At 41.1% G+C, this 12,903-nt stretch overlaps 1 protein-coding gene across 1 annotated transcript in view; it reads right to left on the bottom strand.

The window, feature by feature from the left end:
* Nucleotides 1-7,426: 7,426 nt before the first annotated feature.
* The window catches only part of GXYLT2 (glucoside xylosyltransferase 2), an 87,186-nt gene continuing 81,709 nt past the window's right edge, over nucleotides 7,427-12,903 (bottom strand). Inside the window, exon 7 of the mRNA XM_003264899.4 lies at nucleotides 7,427-9,364. Coding sequence (XP_003264947.1) covers nucleotides 9,182-9,364 — 183 coding nt within the window. The 3' untranslated portion in view covers nucleotides 7,427-9,181. The remainder of the gene's footprint in view (nucleotides 9,365-12,903) is intronic.

The following is a 12,903-nucleotide window of genomic DNA, read 5'->3' on the forward strand; positions in this document are numbered from 1 at the left end:
CTCGGCCTCCCAAAGTGCTGGGATTATAGGCATTAGCCACTGCGCCTGGCCTAATTTTTGTATTTTTAGTAGAGGCGGGGTTTTGCCATGTTAGCCAGACTAGTCTCAAACTCCTGACCTCAGGTGATTGCCTGCTTTGGCCTCCCAAAGTGCTGGGATTACAGGCGAGAGCCACCGCACCCGGCCCTCAAATATTTTTTGAGCATGAGAAATGTGTTAGCCATTGAGTTGATGATGGGCATAGAGCAGAGAACAGGATCAGCAAGGCCCATACCCTCAAGGAACTATGTGTCTACAGGGGCAGGTATTCAATAGACTAGTATTTTAATACAAATAAGTATTGTTAGTGTTATAATAGATAATGCAAATAAAAAGTGCAGGGTGATATGAGTCAACATAAAACGAGGACCTGCCCTTATATGGCATAATAAGAGGAGGCTTCCATGAGGAAACGGCATTTAAATTCAGACCTGAAGGATAGTGGAAATTTGCCAGGTGAAAGGCAAGGCAAGGTGTAGGATTCCAGGTATACACAAAACCCCTGTGGGAGGAAAAATGCTTGTATACTTAAAGAGAAAACAAACCAGCAAAAACGGAAATTAGTGTAGTGGGGGAGAGTAACTCAAGATGAGAACAGGGAGATAGGAGATCGATTATACAGGAACCTTCTGAGACATTTGTTTTGTTTTTCTTTTGTTTTTGAGACAGTCTCACCCTGTCGCCCAGGCTGGAGTGCAGTGGCACAATCTTGGCTCACTGCAGCCTCCATCTCCCGGGTTCAAGTGATTCTCCTGTCTCAGCCTCCTGAGTAGCTGGGACTACAGGTGTGCACCACCATGCCCGGCTAATTTTTGTATTTTTAGTAGAGATGGGGTTTCACCGTGTTGGCCAGGCTGGTCTCGAACTCCTGACCTCAGATGATCCACCTGCCTTGGTTTCCCAAAGTGCTGGGATTACAGGCGTGAGCCACTATGCCTGGCCTCTGAGACATTTGGAAAGGAGCTTAGCCATTATCCTAAGAGCAAACGGGAATATGGGGTAGGGGTGGGTTATGATTTAGAGGAAACCAGAGTGAACGTAGAGAGAGAAGAGAGACATAGGGCACAATGCAGGCTGGAGATGACAGGGACTCAAAGGGTTCTGAGCAGAGATAGCAGTAAAGATAAAAAGAGGAAGCTGACTCAGTTAATATTCAGGAGGTAGACATAGTCCATTCTCTTCTTTCCTGTGCTAGTTTGAGCTGTGTTTGCTGTCACTGGAAATTCAAAGGGCTTTAACTTACCACAGTAATTGGTACTGGGAGTGGGGTGGTTTAGTGGCGAAGTACTGATTTAGTGATGACAATAATGTAAAACCAGGGGGAGGAAAGAGACAAGGATCATGCCCAGGTTTCCGGGATAAGGCAGGGAGTAGGTGTTAGTGACATTTATGACTTAATGGAACAATGAAGAAGGAGAAGGAAGAGAAATATTACGAGATTGTGATGAAAGAGGGTGAGGCTGCTTTTGAGCTGTGTTCCAACTAAAGGACTTGATTAGGAAGCAAACAGAAACAGGAGTGCAGTGAGAATCGTAAAGTGCAGCCAGACAGTCACGCTTTTCTAGCTAAGTTCGTCTAAAAAGATAAGGAAGGCAGAACTTCTGCACATGAACCCCCTAGTAAGTAAACATAGGACAGCATGGTAGACTGGTAAATTGTCATTCCTTAAATCTGATATTTAAAAAAATCTATTAGTCATTTATTTAGTGGAGGCAGGGAGCACAAATAAGATATTTTTAATATTCTGAAATTTCATGTTTTGATTTATTTATTGTTTTTGAGAAAGGGCTCACTGCAGCCTCAACCTCCTGGGCTCAAATGATCAGTCCCCCCAAGTAGCTGGGACTGTAGCCGCACGCCACCCTGTCCAGCTAATTTTTTGTATTTTCGGTAGAGACGGGGTTTTGCCACGTTGCCCAGGCTGGTCTTGAACTCCTGAGCTGAAGTGATCCACCTGCCTCGATCTCCCAAGGTGCTAGGATTACAAGCATGAGCCAGTGTGCCCGGCCTCATGTTTTACTCAAATGCACCCAGACTTTACTTTTCTACAATAACAATGTAGACGTGGTAATAAAGCATGCTTTTAAAATTAGCAAGTGATTTGAATTAGCATTATGCTAAAAGTCTTATTTTTATATCTCGTCACAATAACCCTTATAAGGTAGATATGTTAATGTCTGTTGTTTAAGACACAGAGAGGTTAAGCTACTTCTACAAGGTTGCACCACTAATAATTTACAAGCTAGGATTTGAGTCCAAGTTTGTCTGAATATAGAACGTTTTTTGTTTGTTTTTTGAGATGGAGTCTTGCTCTGTCGCCCAGGCTGGAGTGCAGTGGTGCAGTCTTGGCTCACTGCAACCTCCACCTTCTGGGTTCAAGCAATTCTCCTGCTTCAGCCTCCCGAGTAGCTAGGATTACAAGCGCCTGCTACCACGCCTGGCTAATTTTTGTATTTTTAGTATAGACTAAACATGGTTTCACCATGTTGGGCATGCTGGTCTCAAACTCCTGACCTTGCGATCTGCTTGCCTCAGCCTCCCAAAGTGCTGGGATTACAGGCATGGGCCACCGTGCCTGACCTTTTTTTTTTTTAGACAGGGTCTCACTCTGTTGCACAGGCTGGAATGTAGTGGTATGATCATGGCTCACTGCAGCCTTGACTCCCCTGGCTCATGATCCTCCCACCTCAGTTTTCTGAGCAGCTGGACTACAGGTGTGCACCACCACACCCACCTAATTAAAAAAAAAGATTTTTTTCTTGAGAGATTGGGGCTTGCTTTGTTGCTCAGGTTGGTCTTGAACTCCTGGCCTCAAGCAACTCTCCAGCCTCAGTCTCCCAAAGTTTGGGATTACAGGCATGAGCCACGGCATCTGGCTTAGTCAGTTACTTTTGATGTGTGTAGTAGCTAGCAAGTTAGGCTCAATTTTGTTAAATAAAATGTAGGAACATAGATAACTAATTTTCACGTTCTTCAAACTCTGTTTATTCTATCTTGAACACAAAATACCATTAAAACGAAGTAACATTATTTGTAGTATGGCATTTTTAAAAACAAAGCAAATTTTAATGATTTTTAAAAATAGACTAAGCTAATTACTAAACCAAGTATTTCATTACTTGTTATAAGAATTTAAATATTATTATTGTAAATGTTTAAACTTGAAATCTTATATAAAAGAAACATACCTCCAAAATATTACCCAAAGACGTGTTTTTAAGGCTTTTATTTAAAAAAAAGTGTAAAACAAGAGATGACATTTTAAAAAGACAAGACTATAATTAAATCATAGTACCATGTCCCTTTTAATTTGCCGTAATAATTTCTTTTCCTTGGAGTCTTCTTTTTTATGGTCATTTCTTTGCAAAGAAAAATTACAAAAAAATGTTTTCCAACATAAAAAATGAATACAGGGCCAGGCGCGGTGGCTCACTGCTGTAATCCCAGCACTTTGGGAGGCCGAGGTGGGTGGATCACCTGAGGTCAGGAGTTTGAGACCTGCCTGGTCAACATGGTGAAATCCTGTCTCTACTAAAAACACAAAAATTAGCCAGGCATGGTAGCGGGCACCTGTAAATCCCAGCTACTGGGGAGGCTGAGGCAGGAGAATCACTTGAACTCAGGAGGCGGGGGTTGCAGTGAGCTGAGATCGCGCTACTGCTCTCCAGCCTGGGCAACAAGAGCAAGACTCCATCTCAAAAGAAAAAAAAATGAATTTGGGGTCTCCTTGGGAGCTATAAACAGTGGATGCATTTTTTCAGTGACAACATGAACATGTGAAACTGATGAAGCAGGAATTGTGTCTGATTCTTACATGTTCATGCATATGGTGATACAAGCACAAACACTTTATCTTGCAGACAAGAGAATATTTCCAGTTTTGACCTATGAAGAACAAAAACTAGGACAAAGCTCTCTTTGTCAGAGAAATCTCATCAGTTTTCAATACCACCAATGCAATTGTGAAATGATTTGACCTAAGGTTTATCTATAATTCCTCAGTTCACAGGTACAACAAATATTGGCTCCTCCTTTTAAAGGCAGTGTGTCTGTGTGTGTGTATATGTGTGTGTGTGTGTGTGTTCTGTTGATTTATTTTTTTAAAAAAATTCTGGAAAACTCTTAACATAAAGATTTGGCCTAAGGGTTAGAACTTCGTTCTAGCCTGCCAGGGATCCCTAAGTTCTGTCATTCTACCACTAAAGCCAAGCTTCTTGGTTTTACTCAGAAGCTTACATCATAGACAGAAACGGAGAGGCAAAAATGAAAAACAGGAATATGAAAAAGTGGGAGTGAAAGAGAAAAACATGAAAAATTTCTCTATAATTCTATTAAGTGAGAATATGTCAGCTGGGCACAGTGGCTCATGCCTGTAATCCCAGCACTTTAGGAGGCCAAGGCAGGTGGATCACTTGAGCTCAGGAGTTCGAGACCAGCCTGGCCAACATGGTGAAACCCCATCTCTACTAAACATTCAAAAATTAGCTGGGCATGGTGGTGCACACCTGGAGTCCCAGCTACTCGGAAGACTGAGGCATGAGAATCGTTTGAACCTGGGAGGCGGAGGCTGCAGTGAGCTGTGATTGTGCCACTATACTCCAGCCTAGGTGACAGATGGAGACTCCGTCTCAAAAAAAGAAAAAAAAAGAGAGAATATGTCCTGTGTTAGCCTGCTTAGGAAAGAAAGAAAGAGACAGAGAGAGAGAGCGAGGGAGGGAGGGAGGGAAAGAGAGAGAGAAAGAGAAAGAGAGAGAGAGCAAGAGAGCAAGAATAAAAAAGAAAGGAAAAGAAAAAGAAAAAGAAAAAAGAAAAGAGGCCGGGCGTGGTGGCTCACGCCTGTAATCCCAGCACTTTGGGAGGCCGAGGCGGGCGGATGACGAGGTCAGGAGATCAAGACCATCCTGGCTAACACAGTGAAACCCCTTCTCTACTAAAAATACAAAAAATTATCTGAGCGTGGTGGCGCCTGTGGTCCCAGCTACTCAGGAGGCTGAGGCAGGAGAATGGCGTGAACCCGGGAGGTGGAGCTTGCAGTGAGCCAAGATCGTGCCACTGCACTCCAGCCTGGGCGACAGAGCGAGACTCCATCTCAAAAAAAATAAAAAAAAAAAAGAAAGAAAGAAAGAGAGGGAATATGATTTGTGCTATCATAGAACTGAACATATTTCTGATTTCAGTGATGAAATCATGTTCATGTTGGTTTATCAAACACATGTAATTTATCTTTTATATGTATAAATATCAGATAATAATGTATAAATATCAGATAATATTTATACATAAATCTAAATTTGTACGAATGTCCTGTTTTCAGGCTGGGCTGGAGTGATTGTTATTGGATCAATCTTTTGTTTTCAATCACTGTAAATAATAATGTTTTGTATGATTTGGTTTATTTGATTGTTTTTGCTCATGAACACCATAACTGCATGTAAAAGAAACACTCTTAAACGTCTGAGTCCATATAAATACCCATTTCAATACCAAATTTGGTAAAAGTCACAATAATTTGCAATGGAAGCACTGAATATGAACTAGACATATCCCATAAATAGTAAAGCTTGGAGCTTTGTATCCAAAGTGCTAAATTGCCATTTTGGAAGTTGAAGAAAAACTTAAATTGCTTTTCTAGCCTGTTAATTGTTTAACTATTAGAATTTTCAATGTAAGCCATGATTACTGAGATTTATATTGGAGAAACACTCAGCAAGAAAAATATTGCCAGCACTTCCAGTGACACTGCTGTTGAAAAACCTCAATCTCAATGCATATAAAAATAGTGTCACTTTTGCTATCAGAAAGTGCTCTTTCCTTCTCTAATGGAACTCCATAGTTATATGCATTAAACAGAAATTAAAAAGAAATGAGTAAAGAAGAAAAGAGACGGAAGAGAGAAAAGGCAGCGCAGGAGGAGAGGAAAGAACTGGCCCACCTTCTTCCCAGTATTCTTTTTTTTTTTTTTTTTTGAGACGGAGTCTCGCTCTGTCGCCCAGGCCGGAGTGCAGGGGCACAATCTCGGCTCCCTGCAAGCTCCGCCTCCCGGGTTCACGCCATTCTCCTGCCTCAGCCTCCCGAGTAGCTGGGACCACAGGCGCCACCACGCCCGACTAATTTTTCGTATTTTTAGTAGATACTGGGTTTCACCGTGTTTGGCAGGATGGTCTTGATCTCCTAACCTCGTGATCTACCCACCTCGGCCTCCGAAACTGCTGAGATTACAGGTGTGAGCCACCGCGCCTGGCCCTTCCCAGTATTCAATGTGGCATATGGGGCAGCACCACCTTTGGCAAACTTTAGAACAGAGAGTGAATGTTTTAGCAGGCCACTGAATTAAAATTTGTGGCTCCTGGATTTCAAAGGTGGTTAACGTAGTAATTTGCTGGGAATTATCAAAGGCAGAGAAAATATTGCTGCATGGTAATATCCTAGCTATGGACAATAATTAGCACTTTCAGGCAGCAAGGATTAGAAAAGCGAATTTTCTCTAAATTCTCTGCCAAATTCAGCTAAAATTTCAGGATACAGCACAGGAATTCCAAGGCACACAACCACACGACGTTCTAAGGTTTCACATTCTCAAAATTCATCATTCTAGAATGTTCTAGGGTGATATCATCGACCTTTGTGGGCAACCCTTTTCTGCACAGTCAGACCAGTACCGGTAGTTGAGAGTTGTGGGTAAACTTGGCTCTCATAAAAAAGAAAGGCGTTGCATTTCAAGTCTTTACAGTAGATGTTTTTGTGGGACTTACCAAAGGAGGGAAGGAACCTCTTTGAGTTTGTGAGCCATCAACAAATCTGAGTGCCACTTGTGTGTTTCACTGGCCATTCTGAACAAGTAGAAAGGAAACTGGGATGGTAGTTAGGAAATTATGTTCCATCCTGGCTCTTTCACTAAAACCCAATTTATGGGTATATAAGATGCAATTTCCCTTATGCGAAAGACAATTCAAAAATTGCTCCATATCATATGTGTCCATACCACAAATGGAAAGCCTAGTACTAAAGTTACAAAATAATGATGTCACCTCTAGTAGTGAAATAAGAAAATATAACAGCAAAAATAAGAGTTTCCCATCATATCGGTAGTTTCCTTAACAAAAATAACCACAGGGCAACTGATCAGAAGGAAAGTATTACCCTAAAATTTTAGATTTAAATTTGTTACTGCTATAATAATGCTGCATACCAAAACTGATTGACATCTAAACATTTCTGTGTAATGCTGAGATTTTCATATCTGTTTTTTTTTTCAGGGTAAAACTGACTTTTTTTGCTAATATTGCGCCCATGATATCTTATTGGATTCTAATATATATAAGGATATCATGTTTACATCAACAAGACAATATTTTTCATTTTATACTTTCAGATCATTGTCTCTATATAACAAAAGATATTTAATATTTTAATTTTCAAAAATGTCTCTGTAAATAAGATGCATCTTACACAGACTGTATGTCTTACAGAATAGCAATTATATTCAATATGTTTATTTCTTTGTGTTACAATTTCCTTGTTTACCTTATAGAGATGATTCAGGACCCTACTGAATGCACTAGGCTGTTGCAAATATCAAGATCATTTATGCAATAGTCATTTGAGAAAAATAAAGCATTATGCAAAATATTGCTATGCTGATACCAACTATATGAGCAGCTAGGGATTAAGCCAGATCCCCGTAGGGAACAGAATATTCAACTTCCTCCTTGCAGTGAGGTGATAAAACCTGTATGGACCAGCTTGGTAACCCTAGGGGGAAAGAAATTGTTTAAAGAGAACTTTCTAAGGCTGGTAGGAAGTTGAATTTTCTTACCAATAGAAGCAGCTGAACTATTTGTTTTTTACACATTAAATTTGAAGTTGGTCTCTGATTTCCACCCATTGCCCAAGAGTTTAAGAAAGAGAGATGACCACAGCTACTGATGATTAACATATCAAATGTTTTTGTCTGCGGTAAACACAAAAATTCCTGAATTTCCTCTCAGAAGCTATTGTTGCATAGAAATGTATTATTATTTAGTCCTCCACAAATCGAAACCATTTTTTTCTTTAGAAATACTCCCAGATTGGCTGGGTGCAGTGGCTCACACTTGTAATCCCAGCACTTTGGGAGGCTGAGGCAGGCAAATCACTTGAGGTCAGGAGATCAAGACCAGCCTGGCCAACATGGTAAAACCGTGTCTCTACTAAAAATACAAAAATTAGCCAGGTGTGGTGGTGCACACTTGTAATCCCAGCTACTGGGAAGGCTGAGGCATGAGAATCACTTGAACCCAGGAGGTGGAAGTTGCAGTCAGCCGAGATCGTGCCACTGCACTCCAGCCTGGGCTATAGAGTGAGATTCCGTCTCAAAAAAAAAAAAAAAAAAAAAGAAGAAAGAAAAAGAAGAAGAAATACCCCCAGATATATGCTTCATCCTTTAACACTGCCCAAGTATCTGAATGCGTCTCTCAGATGTGTTTTAAATAAAATTCTGTACACATAATCATCTCATCTAATATTTTAGTCTCCCACATAAAAATCTCAGCAAAAAATCCAGCTTTTACTGAGATTACCTGTTTTAGATGTATGTTAGAGTGGAAAATGCAAAAGTAGAGAAAAAAGGTTGTAAGGAACTGCTTTAAAATGGAAACAATCTTTTCCACTGGTCAATAGGATTATGGCTAATCTAATCTTGATGTTGAGCCCTTGACCCATATGCTCTACAAGTGTGTCTGTCTGTTTCACAAGTGTGTATTACTTTTACAACACAGGTGTGGGGGAGTCAGTTGTACAGAAAGAGTCTCAGGAATGCTAGATCAATATAACACCTCAGGTGCCACTGAAATGGTCTCAAGACGTTTAGGAATTGGAAGGCTCACAAAAGCTATTTTCACAACTAGCTCAACCTGCTTAAACAATGTTAAATGCATAATAGTCTTTTTTTTTTTTCTTAGAGATAAATAGCATTTTAGAAAAAAAATCAGGAAAAGCATACTCCCTTTTGGGGGCAACTGATTTGGCAAAATTTAACGAGGTTTTTAAAACTCAACAGTCATGGAGCACCATTAAATATTCACACAAAAAGACCCAGGCAGCTTAGAGATTAATATTTCCTTGGTCACAAGATGCCTAATTGACTTGCAACAAGACAAAATATTCAGTGCATCTGGTTGGGGCCAACATGGATGATGACGTGTTTCTCATAAGCCCTTTTCATTGTTTTCTCAATTTGCTTCAGAAAAACTTGCGGGATTCGTCCACATAAAGTGTGCACAGTCTCCAAAAACTTCAGCTGAAGGGGATAATACATGGATTGAAAGAGATTGTCTTGAAAGGGAAACTGAAAGATGACAAAAAAAAAGTTTATTTAGTAACGGAAATGCCATTTTAAATGCAGATCATTTTTACTAAGAAATGACACAGGAATTACGATAAGCCCACAGGCACAGGTTTGGACAAGTGAAAAGACCTTTGAGGATCTAACTTAAAATCCTGTCTCAGCTGTGCAACCCCAGGTAATCATTTAAACTCTCTGAACCTCAGTTTCTTTAACTCTTTAAAAAGAAAAAGGCCAGGCATGGTGGCTTACACCTGTAACCCCAGCACTTTGAGAGGCCGAGGTGGGAGGACCACTTGAGCCCAGGAGTTTGAGACCAGCCTGAGCAACATGGCAAGACCCCATCTCATTAAAAAAGAATAGTAATAAAATTAAAAAAAAAATTGGGGTCCTTAAGGGTCTTACAATCTAAAAATGATGCATGTCTAAGGACAGGAAAGTCCATATATCATAGCATGTTTATGCTGAGTAGAAGCAAGGCTCAAAATACTCACTTGAAATCTACTGCAACAAAACAATGAATTCTTCATCTTTTTTGCCCTTAATCTTAATGAAGAAACTTTAGGGTATGTCTATGGTAATCTCGTGAAGCTCAGGGTTTAACAATTACTAGTAAAATTTATTGGCAATAGACCATATTTTAATAATTCAGGTACCAAATATTAGTGGTTGTTTACTTCCCTCTTAATATTGGGCCTTTGAGATCATCACTGTCATTTTTAAAAATTCTTTTGTTTTTTTCATGGAATACATCTATGAGCAGTATATCCCAAAATAAATCTTTCAGACCACTTAGTTATGCACATGTGTCAAAGTCTTATTACAATCTTGTTGAAAGGGAAAAGGTTGGTAGTAGATCAAGCCACAGATCCACTCTTGTTCAGGACATTTTATATGGAAAGACTAGCGAGAAATGAAAGAAGAATGGTTAAAGATCAGTACACTCTTGCCTAACAGGAGAGGTGGGTGTCTGGTTTCCTAGAACAAATGTTAATCCTTTAAAATTAATCAGAAATACTGCTTACACAGGTTTATCAGAGATGCCAATTTCTTCTCGGAAGGAGATTATGTATTATGTAATGCAAGAAGGTTCTCTTCCAGACCAGGTTTGGGATACTTTTTCTTTAACCCTGAAATTTAAACCATTGATAAACCCCTTGAGGCCAGTCCTGAATCTGTCCTTTTCACCAGTGTAGCCCCAGTAATGGGAACAGGATAGGTCAAAACCTTGGAATCACCCTCAATTCCTCTCTTTCCCCCGACAACCCTCATCCAATTCATCAGCAAGTCCTGTAAACTCTATCTCAACAACATATCCCAAATATGGCCACTTCTTCCCATTTTCCTGCCACCACGCAAGCCCATGCTGGCCCCATTGCTCACCCAGGTGGCTGCGATTAGTCTCACCAATAAATAGCCTTTGTGTTTTCACTCTTGCATCCCTTCCACCACGTTACCAAGGCGATATTTTTAAATCATAAATCAGAGCCTATCACTTTCCTGAAGGGGCTTTCCACTGCCATTAGAATGAGATTCCAACTCCTCCCTTGTTCTAAAGGTTCAAGGTGACCTGGAAACTCTCCCCTCTCAGTTCCTCCTCTCTGCTCTTATCTGGCCATTCCTGTCTTTCCAGCACACCAAATTCATTCCCGCCTCCGGGACTTTCCCCTGGTTGTTCCTTCTGTTTCACGGGATTTTCCCCAGATTTCCCCTGGGCTGCCTCCAACTGATAAGTCTAGGACTTACAAGCAGCCTTCCTGGTGCCCCTCCCCACAGCTGGTAGAACACTCCTCTCCAGCCCGGGACTTTGGACCCATCAGCCCACTCTTTTTACACCTTTTGAACTCCTTTCACTATCTCAGAGGATTTTTTTTTCTTTTTTTTCTTTTTTTTTTTTTTTTTTTTGAGATAGAGTCTTGCTATGTCACCCAGGCTGGAGTGCAGAGGGGCAATCACGGCTCACTGCAGCCTTGAACTCGTGAGCTCAAGTGATCCTCCATCTCAGCCTCACAATTAGCTGGGACCACAGGCACTTGCCACGATGCCCAGTTGTTATTATTTTTTTTCCTAAAGAGGCAAAGTCTTGCTCTGGCTGGAGTACAGTGGTGCCATCCTAGCTCACTGTAGCCTTGGCCTCCTAAGCTCACGGGATCTTCCCACCTCAGCCCCAACCCCTCCCTGCCCAGTAGCTGGGACTACGGGCATGTGCCACCAGGCTAAATTTTTTTTTTTTTTTTTTTTTAATTTTTGTAGAGACACATCTCACTATGTTGCCCAGGCTGAATTTTTCCTTCTTTCTTTTTCTCAATGAGTATTGTCTGGCTTCCCCCACCAGAATATATGCTTTTTTTTTTTTTTTTTTTTTTTTTTTCCGAGACAGTCTTGCTCTGTCACCCAGGCTGGAGTGCAGTGGTGCGATCTCGGCTCACTGCAACTTCCGCCTCCTGGGTTCAAGCAATTCTCCTGCCTCAGCCTCCTGAGTAGCTGGGATTACAGGTGCCTGCCACCGCGCCCGGCTTATTTTTGTATTTTTAGTAGAGATGGGGTTTCACCATGTTGGCCAGGCTGGTCTTGAACTCATGACCTCAGGTGATCCACCTGCCTCAGTCTCCCAAAGTGCTGGGATTACAGGCATGACCCACTGCGCCCACCTCAGAATATATGCTTCTTAAAGACTAGGGCTTTGTTCATCTTATTACCTTCCAAATTCCTAGAAACTAGAATTGTTCCTGCATACAATAGATGCTTCATAAATGATTGTCAAGAGAATTACTGCAAAAATGTCTATCTGATAGATGCCTTCTTGTGGGGAGGCTGCACTGCCCTTTCACACAAACACGTACAACACAGGTTAGGATGTCTATGAGCACCTGAAACAGAGAGAGAAATAGAGAGAAAGAGAGATAATATTTTCAGAGACAGATGAAGGGAGAAAAAGAAAAAAATATATATAGAGAAAATGTTTACAAGCAAGAAGAGAGAGAGAAATGTGAAAAAGCTAGAGAAAGTGTGAAATCGTTATCATCAAAACAACTTCTTTATATCTTTTTTTTTTTCAGATGGAGTGTCACCCTCTCGCCCAGGCTGGAGTGCAGTGGCACGATCCTGGCTTGCTGTAACCTCTGCCTCCCGGTTTCAAGCCATTCTCCAACCTCAGCCTCCCAAGTAGCTGGGATTACAGGCATGAGCCACCACGCCCGGCTAATTTTCATGTTTTTAGTAGAGACAGGGTTTCGCCACTTTGGCCAGGCTGGTCTCGAACTCCTGACCTGAAGTGATCCACCTGCCTCAGCCTCCCAAAGTGCTGTACAGGTGTGAGCCACCGCACCTGGCCAAAACAACTTCTAATTATTGCACAAACTGTAAGTCAGACTCTGTACTAAAAGTGTAAAGACTATCATTTTGTTGAATTTTCATAACACTTGTTTAAGGTAGATCATCTTATTATCTACACTTGACAGATGAAAAAACTGAGGACCAGTGAGGTAAGGCCACAGTTAATGGCAAATCACCAGAAAGTGGCAAAATTGGGGTTTGAACCC

This window comes from Nomascus leucogenys, chromosome 21 (genome assembly GCF_006542625.1).
Source record: "Nomascus leucogenys isolate Asia chromosome 21, Asia_NLE_v1, whole genome shotgun sequence".
NCBI lineage: Eukaryota > Metazoa > Chordata > Mammalia > Primates > Hylobatidae > Nomascus > Nomascus leucogenys.